The following is a 17,224-nucleotide window of genomic DNA, read 5'->3' on the forward strand; positions in this document are numbered from 1 at the left end:
CTCGCGCCCTCACGAATTGGTTTGGCTTGTAATATGTTTACCCATAGTATACCTTTCTCTTGTTACGACATAAAACGCTGGCTCATTTTACTCATGTGATGCTGGCATGGTTATTTCAACAGAAGTTTTATCTTGCCGTGCTAGTATAGGCACGTTAAAGTTTTGTCAATTTGTTTGGTGCATTAAGTCTCTATGACATCGCAACTATTAAAAGAGTGGTTCTCAAACTTTATAACTTTGCGAATTTTAAATCAGCAAAATCAAAAAGCAGTGTTCTAACGACTTAAGTCAATGACATGACTGAAGGGCACTTAAGTAACTTTTGTTCAAATTAATTGACTTGACCTAATCGGGAAAAATGATTTGGTAATTTAATAGTAATTTTAATATATTTTATTACGTTAATAATTTTAATAAATCATTTTCCGAATTTTATCTCCAAGGGGACATTTTGGAGCACATAGCTTGACATGTGCATTTTGAAGCACTTAATTGACACGCACTGTATACGAACGCAACTAAGCGAAAAAAATGATTGATACATTTATGACGCTCATAAATTGAAAAACTCTCACGTTTTTTACGTAAAATGCTTCGAATAAATATCTATAACCTTGGTGAAATGTCCTTAATTTTGCAATTATACTGTTATGTGGATTTTACAATACCCGCCGTGTTTATATGTTTATTTTAGTTAATAACATAATACGTTCGGCCGATGTTGCATAATTAACTCACACACCGTTTGTAAATACATATGCTGATCTAATACAATAAGACATAACCTGTTTAACTGGGAAAAGGACGAATAATATTTTACGTTACAACATTTTGACATCAAATTTCCTATTAATTATTTAGGACTTTTCCATGTTGAGAAACGGAAGTGGGATATACGTGTGCGTTGGTTGCTGAAATGTGTTTATACTAAGACGGACTGAGGCTGTAATTATTATTTATGAAAATTTGTGGTGAACAGGCAGGTTCTGTATAACTGAATAACGAAGATGGCAAATATTGTTGGAAAGTTGGCGATCCATCTAATATGGCCTGTTATCTTTCTTGCCTATCTACCTTTGGCTATAATGGGATTACTTCTAATCGGTTTAAAGGCAGTATTGTTAAAATTAAAACTTTTGACAAGAATTAATTGTACTCTTACTGGAAACATTGGGATAATCGACCTGAGTCAACAGGTAAGTGGACGGCCACAGTGCTAACATGTTTTGGTCATCCGCGAAAGACTTTTGTATCAACGTATCCTATGTTGCCATTTGACAAATTAAAATGTTTCTCTTAAAATAAAATGAAATATACAACGATAAAGAATATATAATGAAATGTATTTTCTACAAACCATATAACATTTCCATACAGATTGTTTGTACCATTAATATTATGTTTTGTAAAAAAAACGTTCTCTTCCTTATTTGTCGAAGTTTTCTGCAATAGAGGATTAATTTAATTGAAGTTTATTGTTAAGTTATCTTGAACATCTTTTAATTCACTATCGAATTTATTGTTTTTCAATTTTTGGAAAGTGTGGATCATCAGGGTTAACACATGCCAAGACCGAAAAAAGCACGCTATATATAGTCTGCGATGACCAGTGGGGGATGAATGATTTTTGTTTGGAGGGTCATGCAATTTTTCACAAATATCATCGCAAAGTTCCATCATACCGCGTGCGCAAAAACAGCTCAAAATCAGTCTAATCACGCAAAGTGCGAAATAATTGAGTTTATTTGTTTGAAATTGGCAAAACTTTTAATTTAAGAGAAGACGTGACTCCTAAGGCACACAAAATAGATTTGCATATTGCTTGAAATAACAACATAATAATCTAGTTTAACAGATGTTGTGCTTTATACAGATTGAGTTGTACGGCGTAACCAAATTGCATAGTAGGTCTAAAGCTACTGTATGGATAGGGGCAGGGCGTTTTTCTGATCTGATTCCTTGAAACGGACCAAAACGTCGTAAAATTGATAGATATTTTGTTGTAGATTTTTTTGTTGTATTTACAATGCTCTACAATTAAAAGTTTTTTTTCTTACGTATTCGCCCCTGTTAACGACGTACTAGTTTTCTGCCTGTAATTCTTCTAGCGCCATTGTTGGCTTTAAAAATTTCGAGCTGCCAAAGTTTTATTAATAAGTAATATTGAGCTTAATTATGCTTAATTAACATCAAAATAAGTGATTACCCCGAAAAAAAAGTTAACGTACGAAAAAGTAATAGGGTATCTGAAGTTTTCAATTGACATTAGCGATTCAATTTTAAATTTATCACGAAAAGCGTTGCTTATTCTCCAATTTATATGCAGTAGCCCTGATATGAACTTACAAACCTCCAATGTTAGCCTAGGGCTAGACGTACTTTAAACTGAAAAGTTCACTTTATAACAAGGCACAAATAATCAACTCATTGCTAATACGTTGTAGGATACATAGTAATCATAACTTGATCAAAGAATTCGATAAAATAACCTTTGAATAAGTTTAATAACATTTTCACTCCTCGTTTAAAGTGTCCGAATTGATACAAAAAAATTCTTAGAAAATAAAATGAGACAAACTTGCAACACAACACAAAATTTAGTAGTTTTCTTGGGAATACGATCATTGTATTTATTAAGAAGACACGACATAGCGTAACGACACGAAACACATAATTTAATAACAATCAAGGTGTATACGTAAAAATAGGACTTGTGTATTTCGATTGTTTGCGACGAATTAACAAGTCAAATTATACATTTACGCGAGAAAATTCGCCTTTTTGACACATTGCTCATACAAAAATGGTTTGCAATCAGCTAACAATAGCTTTTTATCTAGGACCTAGGTTATATTAACTAAACTTACACCGCAAAAACGAAGTCTTTCGACAGCAATAATATTTACAGCGGAATTATCTAAAACTAAACAGTAATATAGAACATTTTTTTTAGTAATCAACACTACGAAAAATTATATATTGAATTTTATAGGAACCAAAACAAGGTTGTATTTGTGAACTTACATAGTCGCCCATTATATTATTTGGTAGCTAATAAACTACTTTTTTCTTTATTCGATTTTATTTATTTAAAAAGTTACCTCACGAAATTCGACTCGAAATATTACTGAACTAAAAGGCTAACACAGTCGACACACCACCGCACCAATTGTACGCTGTGGCATAACAATTCAACTCTTTTAAATTCATATTTAACATATAAGGGATTAACAACGCACACCAAGTAGCACTTTTCATCAAGTTGGCAAAACAAGCCAATCACAACAAACTCATATGCATGAAATGTTTAAGGAAAACGTTGGATGACTAAAAACAGGACATTTTGGGTGATTAATCGGGACGCCAGGACAAAGCCTTAAAATACGCTATTGTCCCGATCCAGTCTGCATTCTATGACTGGTGCGCAACCGATATGTTTTCTAAATAAATTTGTGTGTTTACCTGAACTGGTATATTGCGCATTTAAATATGAAAAGCTAAATTGTGGCAAAACTTGGTTATGCACACCCGCGATCTCGGCGTAAAGTGCCATGAAATGCAGACTGGGTACCGGCTTAAAACGAATTCATCATAAGCCTAAATCCTATATATACTGTATAGTCATTATGCACAGGGCTGAAATAAGTAAAAATATTTTTTTACCGAAACGCATGGAAATTTTCCCACGTGATGTCACAAATTTATGTCAGAATGTAATACGTCATAAAACGCGTCAAAAGCTGTCTTAATTAAATATATTCAAAAAAACTTCAAAAAACAGACGTCGCTTTTTTGCATGCATCTTGATCATTGCCAATAAACAACTTGATGTGTCTAGGTCTGCGATGTTATTTCGGTTTCAACTGTAGATGAGCTCAAGTTTATCTTGCATCGTAGTCCACTCTACATATATTCAATGACCTTCGGAACTGCCAAGGAGGTAAAACAAATCAAGGCTCGACAAAAAAAATAAATAAACACAAATATACAATTATACACTTTCATTTAAAGAACACAACCTAAATCGAACCACGAGATATGTTTTGCTGTCACTGTTAAAACTATATCGGTCGCGGAAAGTTAAAAAAAAAATACTTAACTTCAAAGTTTACGATAAAAACTCATTTATTGTTTTTAGTTAATGAAAATAAATCATTATATGTTTTTTAGTAAATTGCTTTGTTTGACCTGTCAATTGAATCATTACGCACAAGTCACAACACAGTTCTTTGCATATTTTACTTTTGTACAATAAAAATCCTTTTTTCTTTCACTTCTTATTTAGTCGCACATACGAATTAACCTTGTTTGTGCTAAGGCTACAAATGCTATAAGGCTATGACCAAAACTACCTGAGTTTTAACGTGGTCTTAAAACTTACAAATAAGTTATTTTCACTTAAAATCGAAATTAAAAAATGCATAAAGAGATGAATAACTTTGTCACACAATTATGAGTTATACCCCTTGGGTTTATTTTACTAATTTTATTATATTTTTAGTTGGCGAAGCTTTTGCTGGGCTATCAGAGGGTTGAACTCGTGTCCAACTCAGAGCTGATTTATGCCATTCTTTATTCAGTGTTTTCTCACTCAATTGAGTTTGACAGGAAACTCCAGATGTATAAATTTAAATTGGTTGGATTGGACAATTACTCACTCTATAAGGTAAAAAAGTTAAATTATACTTTTGCAAAATCGATAAGCAGGGCATTTAGACGCTTTAAAATAGCCTATATTTAAGCGACGTTATGTTTTGTTTGCCAATAATAATGGGTATGTTTTGCAAAACCACTGTGCATACCGCATTGCACTAAAACGCTTTGTTTTTGGTGGTGGAAACGCAAACCATACCACAAAAGCGGCTTATTTTCTGTAATTATAAAACCCGTAAAATACTTTAAGGGTAATTTTTGGGAAGTCGGTGAGATTATCTTTAGCAAGGACTGCAAGAAGATCAAAATAATCATGCAAAACGGTAAATGCGTGAGCTGGCCACCTGTTGAAAATAGTTTGGAGGATTGGAAAATGGCTAAACTCCATGCACAGGTAAACATTTTTGTTATTAACTAAATGATTTCTCAGGCATATCAAATGTCAATTCATTTATAACACTCTCAAAATGTTTGATCAGGTATCTATGACGTTTTATGCGCCTGGATTGAGCCACAACCAGGTGCATTTCGTCTTTCCGTCTGCTATGATTGTCCACAGCAAACGAATTCTCCCGGATAGCAGCTTTCTTGCTCGCCTTATTGCACCACACTCTCGTTTCACAGAAAGAATTAATTTTCAGGTAGAAAATTAACATTGAACTTGAAGCGAATATCAAATGAAAATAATATATCTTTTATAGAGGCGGATTCAAGGGGGGTGGTACGTGGTCATTGCCTCCTAAACTGTATTTTTTACTCTTTTAACTAATATATTCCAAAAAAATAACCTTATTTATGTTTCTATATGTCTTAGCCCATTTTGACAATTCGTTTTAGTGACGCCTTCCCTCAAAAATTAAATATAAACTATACGTTACCCGATCCTAACTGTATGCTTTTTGATACCGGTATTAGTTTTCTGGTATTAATTACTAAGACAGTTAGTTGATAGATTACAAACATATGAACTACGATAAAAATATAGTCTGACTTTTACCTCTTATTCTATGGTAGTTTAGTTTCAAAACGAAACAGTTTTAATTTTTTGGCATTAGGTAAAGATTTGGTGAAAAGCGGTAGGCCTATAACCTTAATTTAGATGTAATGATATTTATGGCTGGCTTGGTAAATTTAATCAAATTGCAAGTATTTGCATTTCTATGTAGGCTTTGAATCTTAACCGATCAACGGACAACAAGCAAACTCTTTTGGACAAATATTACTGTTTGTGGAAATCAATTCCCATCAACGGAGATCAGTTCGTAAGAGGAGTGTTAAAAAAGTGCAAGAATTATTACAAATGTAAAAATACTGGAGAATATGAGGTGTGTTGCTTATCGATTAATACCGTAGCTAAGCAATACCCAATTGCTTGCCAAGTTTGATTTATCCAAATCCGTTAATTTATGTTTTCGTAATGATAAAAGAAAACTGAATATTTTAGTAATTAAAATTTTAAACTTTATAAAAGTAAATCCCATCAATGCAGGATGTTTTGTTATTTAAATATATAGTTGGTTAAAAAACTTCTTTAGGTAAATAAAAGACATATGCATGCTTTGCTTTGTTTTAATGTTTTACTAATGACTGTAAATTTAAATTTGATTTTTCAACTGTTTAATTTTCCACATTTTACGAGGTTTGAAAGAACCAACTCTCCACAAACTACTAATACTTTAAAAACTCTCTGTCCAAACTATGACTAAAAATTCAATGCAAATACATTTAGTTTTCTTGCTGTAGCCTACAACCTTAAACGTCAAAGGTGTTTTTGGCACTGCATTTTCTTTATGAATTTATTTTTAACACAATTATAAGTTTTGGTCGTAGGCCTATCAACATAGTTTCTTCTTTTAGCATGGATCAGCTTTCATCCATTCTTGCTTTCCTCCGAACTACGTCCTGGACAAAGAACAGCAAAAAATTCCATATCTCAAGTTTTTGGCTACATACTACAAGGTTGTGAAAAATTTTGTACAGTCCGTTTCGCATTTGATTGACGCCCGGGAATGGAACGCACTTGTTCAACAGCTGGAAAAAAGTATTCCTGGAATCACTTCTTGCAATATGATCGACGTAGTGGCTACTTTCATCCACACCGTATGTATATTGTTGCCTTGGGATAAATTGGCCAGAGTGTCTATGCTTAAACTAGTTAGGTATCCTGGTCACTGTGTCTTTTCAGTAAAATATGCGTGTAGGCTACTACTATTTGTTAATTAGACTTTTGCCAATAACATAAATGTAAATGATAGGTTCGAAAAAAAGAGAACTTGCTATTACCAGTATATTTATTCACAAAGAACAGTAGCTTTATAGGTTGTTGGCAAAACGTTTTGCCTGCAAGACAAAAATCCTCCTTGAGGGCCTACTTTTATTGCGAGGACGAGCCTAGTTTAACATCTAAAACGGGTGTGTTTTTGTATTGTTTCTCATATCGATTTAATGAGCAAATCAATCAACTGCTACCAACATTACAATTAACAATAGTTTAAGGTTTACGTGATGAACTTTCCAGTGGACAGGATGCTTTTAGCAAGAATTGCATATAGCTAAAGGATAAGTATGCTGAAATCGTTTTTAGAAATCATTGCTTCAAGTATTTCTGCCTAAACGAGTACAAAGCAAAACAAGATGAAGTATTACTAAAAATAATACGCAAATCACTATAGTCGAAATATGTTACGACGGGCTGATATACCCTTCATGAAACGTATTTATAAAAATGATAACACATATATTCATAAAGGGATTTCAAAAGAAATTAAAATCAGTGTCGCGCGTAGTAGGCCTACGTTTTTTTATACAATTTCATTTTTTTGTGTATGTAATTTAATCTCCTTGGTGAATGTTTTGTCTTAACTGCTAACTGGATTTAACTACAGAAGATTTGTCCGCCGAAATGAATTTTTTTATTAACTCAATACATTTTTTATGTTATTGAAACAGTACAACGATTGTGACTTACTTTCCACCCAGATTTACTGTTTTTCTTGAGGTAATATGGTATATATTTACACGAAATATACATATGGTTTTCCCAACGTTTTGTTGTGCAATAGGTCGGTGTGGTACACTACTGCGATCACTACACATACTTGCTCTTCTTTGCGCGCAAGTTTGGCTGCATGACTGTTAACATCCCCTTTACAAGCTGGGAAGATACTAAAAGATGGGACGAGATGTGCGATCAACACCAAGGCTTTTCCAGCAAACAAATAAAGGATGACCCAGCCTTGTTGTTGAAAGATGGAGCTATCATGAGGACAAGGTGTTCATTAGATACATATAGCATTAGTAAATAACAACTTTGACGGTTCAAACAATAAGTAGTTTTTTTTAGTTGCGCCACTATTTTTATAAAGCTTGAAATACCAAAAAAAAAAAATTCAATCATAAACATCTTTAAACGCTTTGCGTTTGTATTAGGGCAAAAAAACTACACAAAGATGTAATGTATCAGTACATCAAGATAACCCGTAGAAGAACACGTTTACACCCCTTGGGGGTGGGCGATCTAGTTAAGGCCTTATTTAAATATTAGTGGATATTTAAGAAGTAATCAATTTTTCAAAGAAAACAGTTTTATTAAAAATAAAAGGGACTGATTTAGACTCCATTTCACTTTCACATTTTTTGGACAAAAGTCAACAGATTTATGAAGTCTATCTGTTATGGGATCGACGTAAAACAAAAAAGTTTAGGGGTCCGCGGTAAAAAAAGTTAAATAACCCCTGCTACCCACTTGACCGGCAATTCAGCGAGCGTGCAGTATAACTGCACAACGCTATAGGGTTTAATACAATTTGGTATTTTTTAGTTTCCTCGGAGGACCCTTCTTTTTTATTTGGTAAAGAGGCGAATCCTTATAAATTAGAGGACGTATAGCTACAGTCCTAAAGGTTGTACACGTATATCTTTCAAAAATACATTTTTAACGGTTTTTAATGTGGTACGACTAAGATTATTTTAGAATGACCCGATTGCTAACAATGTGAAAAGCAAACTATTTGTAATGCACTGAGGTTGATTTATCGCGAATTAATACAAACCGTGCAAGCGTTCAAAATGTTTCTTTGCGTTACATCAGGGGTGTCCAACTCAAACATGCCGGCGTGCCAATTTTTATCTTATAACTTCTTCCCGTGCCAAAGTTTCGTAACCGAAACAGTTCTGTTTAATCCGAAACAGTTCTGTTTAAAGTAAAAGCGCTTATTTTACCAAAAATAAGAACGTTTATTTAAACTTGATAAAAAAAAATGTCTAGTAGAAATGCGCATCACTACATCAAAGTGTCTCTCAGCTGACTTTTGTTTCTTCACACCAAGCTATATAATATTATGTGAATGCCAGCCTCCACACAGTATAATGTTACTATATCAAAAGTAATTGTTGGTTGTCGTGATTGCCGCGATTGTTTTATATTGTGAACAAACAATGGTATATTGTGAACAAACAAATAGGCTGTATAACAAACTTAGTATTTTCTGACAATTGGCTGAATAACAAATTGAGTTATTTTGGCAATTGGCTAAATAACAATTTTAGTATTTTTTGGGGAGGACTTGCGTGCCATTTTTATTAGGTCGCGTGCCACATTTGGCACGCGTGTCGCTTGTTGAACAACCCTGCGTTACATGAAATAAAGGCAAGAATACTTGCAGGTGTTTCCTCAACACCTTCGTTGAGTACACCTCTAACCCTTTTATGGATTTATCACTACTTGGAGCAAAGTATGACTTCAGTCGGGCAGGCGAAGAAGATGCTGTTGAAGCCGTGTGCAGTTTCCACAACGAACTGCAGCAGTTGGACAAGAATCTCAGGGACGAAACACCTCCGCTGCTAGTTCCAGCTGTTGATGCGGAATTGAGTGGCTCGGTCTTTCAACTGGCAAACAACATGCAGCTCATTCCTGTGAAAGATTTGGTGGCTTCTGTGTGCTTTTAACTGTAAGCGATGGAGGGGGGTCGAAGGGCGGCGTGAGAGGTTCTTTATATCAAATTGTTGTAAAAATTGTACATTGGTATACGCCGCCGTGTCAATTATCCTGTCAATATTAAGACTCTTTTTTTACTCAATTTTTTTAGATCATCAAACTATACGCTAGGTAATGTAAGTGACAGCAACGTATTTTATAAACAACATTCTCTTACATTCTTTCATCTTGTTTTTCTCATTACATTAGACAAAAGTTGTGCTAAAACCACTCACAAATTAACAACTTAACATTAACTTGGATTAAAAATTATTTCAAGGAACATTGGTCCTACATCCAGTCCATAATTGTTGTTAATATTATGTTTAACAATTTGCATAGGGCATAATAATTAAATGTGGTGTAAAACTGTGATTTTCTATATATATATACCGTACATATGAAACTTGTATTTTTTTGTTTTAAATAAGAAACAGGCAACGTTTTGAGGATGATAAAAATCGATTTACAAGACTTAAATTATTTTCCTCAAAAACTGATAAACCCGATGAACGTTGCCAATGTTCTTTTCTAACTAAATTGTGTGTATTCCCCTAAACAGGTATCATTGAACTAAAATCCTCGGGATATTCCCTAATTAGGATAAATACTGTTAACATGTTGTCGGATTGTAGCCTATTCCTAACTGTAGTTTGGTAAATTTGAAACTGAACGACAGTGTGATAAAGTTCTCCATACAGTTTTTTTATGTAGTTGTTTGTATTTCCTTCGTTTAGCAATATTCAAGTTAATAAAGCTTAAAAACATTGCATCTGGTAGATTGTTTTGTCTATTCCTACAGTTTTCCGGCCGGCGATAGCCATGCCTTTTATTTATTCGATTTTTACAAAAAAGTTAGGTTACCCCTTTCCTAAAACAGCGCTTATACACCTTTGTTACGCCGAGGCCCAAATCTTCACGTCACGTCCCTACACAAATTTGCTAATGCTTTTTGCAAAAATAAAAAAAGTAGACTGCTAACGATAGTTTCATTTCTCAAAGTTCGTAAAACCAACATAAAAATCGACAACGATTTAACAACGGATCTTGATGTTATACATAAAGTTGAAAACGTGAATATGTTAATATAGATTGATTTCAGGAATATATTCGCTCTCGATCGTTTATTGTTTTTGTGGAATTGCAATCAAAAGTGTTCTTCTTCTTTATCTGTTTTGAAGCACCAGTTATTCTGTGTTGGTTAGAAAAAGAAAAGGTAAAATACCACACTCTTGTCTTAGAGAAAAAAAGCTGTATCGAAATCTTGCAAATATGTTATTGGCCGATGTTTTGTAACTCGGAATACGCGTAGGCCCTGGGGTACAAAGTATCACTTTAACCTATAGTGGTTCTTACAAGGGGAATCGCGCCCTTGGACCTATAGTTTCAACGGACGGAGCTCTACTGTTATACGTTTTTGTGTTATAATTATAATGCTCATATATGAGTTTTCCTTTGTGTTGCCCTCTGCTTTACATAAAAAAAATACACATGTGCATATTTAAGTAATTTAAAAAAGGTTCATAATTTTGCGATTTACGAGTTTTGATGGTATAATCCAGGGGCGTGCAACCTTTTATACTGCCGGGCCAAATATGTGTATTCGGATTAGACCACGGGCAACTTGCATATCTCGTCGTCTACCTGTTAGTGCAGTGGTCGACAAACTTTTTGTTGCGGCCCAAAGGTCCACTACGTGAAACCACTACGAAAACAGTGGCGGATTCAGGGGGATATTTTTTTTCCGCGTCAACTTTCCTGCCGGCCAGCCAAATATATTACAAATTTATATCTTAATTGCAAACAGCAAGATGTTAAAGGCGGCTTGTCCATCAAATTTAGAACTTAGCCGGTTCCGTAATTTTCAGCATTGTGACCTAACATAAAGTTAATGGACTACTTTAGACTTTATCGTACGTCACGATGCTGCAAGTGTTGTGCCCAACTGTTTAAATGTAGGCTACAACTTGTTTAAGTCTTAAACTTTAAGACCAGTTGTACGTGAAAAACGTCAACAGAACCACGTATAACACGTATGATATCAAAAAGATAGCATCAAATTTCTCATTACATTGAAGTTTTCGTTATTTGCTTTTAAGTTGCATACTTTTGTCATAATTACATTTTGGATTGATTATCATTTTTGAAGGTCCACCGGTCCGCAAAAATTGTTTTAAAATTTTACCGGTCCGTAAGCTAAAAAGGTTGAGATTCACTGTTCTACATTAAAAGTAAGCAGGTGTGTTTTTATGCGACTGGGAAACCAACAAAAAGCGAAACTGATAGTTAACCCCTCAACCCCTATAAGTATCGGCTTAAAAGCATCGAAGTATATTTAAAAAAATATACGTAAATTAGATGTCAGACCACAGCGGGGATGCTGAGTCGGACTCGGAACTCGAGTAAGACCAGGAGGTAAAACTACCCGAGTTCGACGTATGCGCATGCGCAGTACCAAATTTCGAAACTGATAAGGACGCAAACTGTAAATTGTTATGGTGGAATAGCATATGCTCGTGGCATATTTTCCATGAACCAATGAGTAGATTGCGGAATATACACCTTAATTTAGTTACGTAAATTGGTGAAATACAGAGGTTGAGTCGGACTCGGGACGAGATGAAATCTAATATTCGGCCGGAGTCGGACTCGGGTTATTTTTAACCAACTCCGCAGCCCTGATTGCCAGTGCGAATTATTTATACGCGCAATAAAACTCAATTTTCGCTGCATATTTGCGCACAATTTCGTTTGAGAACAACAAGTGTAATCCGATTTAAACAATATATAACCGCACAGTGATTTTTGCACTTCGTCTAAACTTTTTATGCGATTTCGGTGCATGCATTCATTTGAGGGGTGAATATGATAATCTTTTAATGTTCGTAATTCGCTCCTTGTAAAAAAATACAGCTTTATTGCATTATTGCAAAATGCTTCGTCCAAAAACAACACTCTTTTTAATATTACCTAACTATCGACGTACTTTGTGACGTCGTATCTAATAAATATTATTTATATAGGCAAAAAATAAACGCTCAAAGGCAATGTTCGAGATTGTTAGGCCCAAAAGAATATATATATTTTTAATAAATTTGCCTTGATAAAAACTTCAATTAAGTATGAGACATATACCGATACTATCACATCTGGTATCGCGGGCATAAATGCTGTCGGCCGAGGAAAATACAGATTGTTTATGCGGGCGTCAATAGCTAGTATGTGCACCCCAGAATTAGACGCTTAATGCCGCTTGTGGTAAAAAACGATTTTGGCGAATAACATGGTTCGAACATTAGTTTATAAAACCAGGTATAGCGCGGCAGATGAAGGCGGCGGGTTTTGTGGTACACAGGGCCAGTTTTAGGAAACTTGAGACTACAGTCGGTGGAAAACACGATGCGACGGCGGGCGAGCGCGTCTGCACGACACACACAAATCGCGCGACTTCCACATTTTCGAATTGTGTCCTGTGAAAGATGCATTGTTTCGCGGTCGGGCGCGCCTACTGAGTCGCCCCGATGTGTCAATCGGTTGAAAGAATGCCCGGGTGAGAAACAACGTCGCACAAAACTTTCGCCAGCAACCGACGGCAACCCGACACCGGTTGTTAACAACGTCAAAGGGCTTTGTGTTGGAGTACGATACACTAAACGAAACGAGCGTTTGTGCCTTTCCTGATCGCTCATTGGCTGGTGATTTACGTTTTTTGTTGGTTTGCGACGTTGAAAATATTTGAAGCCGATTCAAATCTTTTTCGTTCGTCTCCATACTACGACGTCTACCTTATTGCTGAATGTTTCTAAGTTTTAGATCATTTTTAGTGTTTTGGATTTTTCACTTAGGTCGGGAATGGTGACATTATCGTTTTACGTCGGATATTGCACTGGTCCCGGTCTAGTGATTATATCTCTTAACTGCATTAGTCCGCCCACGGATGTACTAATAATGTCCGGTATGTTGTTAAACTTGGTAATTACTCATTGTACTGCATCGCAAAGGTCAGGAAAGCGGCAATTGCTTGATATACATTTAGTATTGCACTTGTCCCGATCTAAGTGTGCCAGTAACTTTTCACCGAAGTTGCTTAATTCATATCAGAAGACGTTTCTACAAAACTTGTTTCGAAAACACGATACATTTTGTTGCGAATCGTGCACTTGCTGACTATATTTCGTTGACGCACGTCATAGTTTATTTAAACATTTTACAGATTTGATAGTCTGTAAAGTACATTTTTTGAGATTTAATTCGATTCATATAAATTGGAGGTAAAGCGTTTTGTTTTATATAATCTGTAATAATTTTTAAAATACCGGTAATCTGTAATAAAAAAAGAAATTCTGTCTGCATTTGATGATATTTAGTACCTTTGAAATTATTTAGCATTAAAGGCCTAATACAAGAGCCAATAAGTTCAGTGCAATCAACTCAAAATAATTTTTTTATTCATATTTGACTGTATTTAACGTTATTATTTGGTTTCGTGAAGCGTTCATTGAGAAAACGTGTAATACTAATGAGTCCTTACGTTTTAAAATGGGGCCATTTTTTTAAGACAACTAAATAACTCGAGGTAAATGTTTTTTTGCATAACAACGCGCAATTCAACGTTGTTGTCACGTTTTCGAAACGTTAACTTAGAAAAGTGACCCGAAGCCCGAAAGATGTTAAAGGTTTGCAAAAAAATTCAAAGACTAAGTTGGTTTATTAACCGATATAATCAGTTTAGTGTCCCTAACGCAATTAACCACTAGAATTGTTCGATCCTTGACTTCTTATTCTAATGGCGATGCCGATATTTTCGGAAAAAGTTAACTATTCGATCCGATACTAAGTGAAGTCATTAATGTTCTCAAATGACCAAAATAACTTTGAAACATTCAAAAGAAATGTTTTCCAGGTTATCAGCCCAAATTTGCTAAAGCGTTGCGAAGTTTAGTTAAATTAGTTGTTAAGCAATTATTTTTGAATAATTGAACCTTTCAAGGTAGAATCGCTGACTGGATCACATATCATTGCTGAAATACCTTACTTATTTGCTTTAGGGTCGGCACCGATACCTCTCTTGTATCGGCCGTGTACCGACCACTTGGTATTTGGTATCGGCTTCCATATGATGACGTCCTTATACAACCTACTACTAAAGGCGTCCTGGCCCGTGCTTTATTATATATTTGCTTATATACGCCACTATAGCTGCTAATAAATTCTAACTTATACACGAACTTGTTTTTCCTTATCAGTCAGTCCATTAAGGCAAAGCAAACCAGATGGATTTAGGTTAACCACTAACTAAATGAAACGTTAGTATCATACTGGCCTAATACAACTTAAATAACCGGTCGGTGAGTTGTATCCATATCATAATAGAATGATATAGGAGCATTAGGGTGGGCTAACTTGTTTAGCTCGACAAAACTTACGCGCTTTGGTTGGTTTTCCTTGGGAGTGGGCTATATGTGGGTGTGATGTAAACAAGCCATTTCAAAATGATTTAAGCCCTAGTCAAGTCACTAACGAACTAACTAAAGCCCAAGGCAGGTAACCTTTACAAACTAACAAGTCAATTCCCAGCCCTGTGAAATATAAAAATCAATAAGTTTATTGAATTTCACGCATCATTTCGGATAAGAAACATAAAAACAAAACAAATACCTAGCAATTTATTTTAAATCTACAAATTGACGTACATGATCCAAAAAATAAATGTTTCAAAATTAAAGCATATGTTAAAACACAGCTTGATATTTTAAAACACTTAAGATTAAAAGTAATTTGCCTAAATAAATTGTGTACAAGAAAAGTCAGTGATGGGATCCGACCAGTATGTAAAAGTTAAAAAGTTAACTTTCAAGCGAAAATACCATGAACAAATTTAAAAATCAATGCGAACGAAAACACTGTCTACCAAAAAGCCAAACAAGATTATCACGAGGGCAAAAGTTTATTCAGATTTAGTCTAAATTGGCAAAGATATTTTTTTAGGTAACATGGCCTGTATTATAGTGTTTAATGTTGATGATTATTATGATTTATTAAATATATTTAACAAAACAAGATAAATTATTTGAGGCAAATAAAGCCTAACCATCGCAATTTAAATCTATCTTAGTCGTATAGTTTGAACTAAACATTAACGAATTGTTTTGTTATTTGAAATGGAATATGATAAGTCAAACAAGTTTACTAAACGAGAGTGTGTCACTTTTGTGTAGGCCTAGTTGTTGTTTTTAAAATGAGTATACAGTTTGACAATATTTGCAACCAAATGATTACATGCAATCAATTATCTAATCATTTTATTGATGTGCCTCTTTTTAAGGTGATTTCAACCGAAAACTAGCTGCAACAGCATTGACACCAACACTCCAGTCAGTCACAGACCAGTGAGATCACGCCATTTTATGTATATTGCGTTGCTCGTTATTTTAACTACTTTTACCCTCGGATATAAATGGGTGCTATTTTACGCGTTCATAAAGCAACATTATATAGGTCTATTGTACACTCAACCGCAGCGCTTCTCAACCGGTGCGCCGCGGCGCACTGGTGCGCCATGGAAGGCTGCCAGGTGCGCCACGAGCAAAATAAAAAAATAATTTAATATATATAAAACATTTATTTTTTACATTTCTATTAAGCTTAGCCCATTGGTTCCACAGTACTTTCAAGTGGAAAACACAATTTGACCTACAAAGCAACAATATGACCTACAAAATAAGATCTACAACGCAACAATCAGCAGCGACCTAATAACGCCAAATTCGTAGTAATAACCACGACAGACTAAAATCTAAAATAGTCTAGATAAGGCTTATACATGTCGAAATAAGTCCAAAATTAATCGGAATATGACTAAACTGGACTGTATAGGAAAAGGGTATGGATGATTGGGGACACCTGTCTGGCAATGGCCGTTTGCTGTCGACATTTGGGCGCCGCTGTTTTGGCCCTGGATTTTTTGCCCCTGTTTTGGCTAATGGGCGGGTGGTTTGTCGTGTTAGCAATTGGGTTAGATTTGAAAATATTTGGGGAGTTTTGGGGGGATTTTGGGGAGTGATAGGTATAGGTGGGGTTTGGGGTTAGGTTAAAGGTTGTATAGGCCTTAGTTTGCCATTTAGGTCTGATTCCGAGTTCGTCATTATTGCGATTATTAGGTATTAGTCCTATTTTCGCGTTGTTCCTAACTGTCTTTTGTTCCGAACTTGATATTGTTTTTATTTTGGTCTCAAGGCTGAAGTCCCTTTAAAGATATACAACTATAAAGCCTATACAAAAAATTGCAAGCGATTTAAGAGAAAAATACTCAAAAACTTCGCGCTCGCTTCGCTCGCAAAGTGCGCCGCCACTCTTTTAAAGTCTCTAGGTTTGCCCCCAAGTCAAAAAGGTTGAGAAACACTGCTCTACAGGCTTAGACAACCGTGGGTTGCGAGTCAATGCTTCTTTTATGCATAGTGGTCACTGTACAGAGTAAACTTGCCTACATCGTTGCCAATTTGTTATATGTGGCTGACACTAAATAAAGTTAGTTTCGAAGAAATTCGCGGTGCCAAAAATAAATAAAATACTGATATCATCCTCTTGTATTTCTTT

General features: G+C 35.0%; 1 protein-coding gene across 1 annotated transcript; it reads left to right on the top strand.

Annotated features, from left to right (window-relative positions):
- Positions 1–985: 985 nt before the first annotated feature.
- On the top strand, positions 986–9,600 carry LOC146160249 (uncharacterized). Its single transcript, XM_083384909.1, has 9 exons — positions 986–1,196; positions 3,839–3,940; positions 4,502–4,666; positions 4,904–5,047; positions 5,133–5,294; positions 5,820–5,978; positions 6,511–6,753; positions 7,716–7,924; positions 9,318–9,600. Exons 1-9 carry the CDS (start codon positions 1,008–1,010, stop codon positions 9,598–9,600), a joined length of 1,656 nt encoding a protein of 551 aa, XP_083241035.1. The 5' UTR covers positions 986–1,007.
- The last annotated feature ends 7,624 nt before the right edge of the window (positions 9,601–17,224 follow it).

Source organism: Ascidiella aspersa, chromosome 3 (genome assembly GCF_963924565.1).
Source record: "Ascidiella aspersa chromosome 3, kaAscAspe10.2, whole genome shotgun sequence".
Classification (NCBI taxonomy): Eukaryota; Metazoa; Chordata; class Ascidiacea; order Phlebobranchia; family Ascidiidae; genus Ascidiella; species Ascidiella aspersa.

What these genes read in the sequence shown, in the direction of transcription:
- LOC146160249 (XM_083384909.1), top strand. Translation starts at nt 1,008, where the DNA reads ATGGCAAATATTGTTGGAAAGTTGGCGATCCATCTAATATGGCCTGTT. An exon ending in ACAATTACTCACTCTATAAG is followed by an intron (nt 4,667 to 4,903) that starts GTAAAAAAGTTA and finishes AAATACTTTAAG; the next exon opens with GGTAATTTTTGGGAAGTCGG. An exon ending in GGAGCTATCATGAGGACAAG is followed by an intron (nt 7,925 to 9,317) that starts GTGTTCATTAGA and finishes GAATACTTGCAG; the next exon opens with GTGTTTCCTCAACACCTTCG.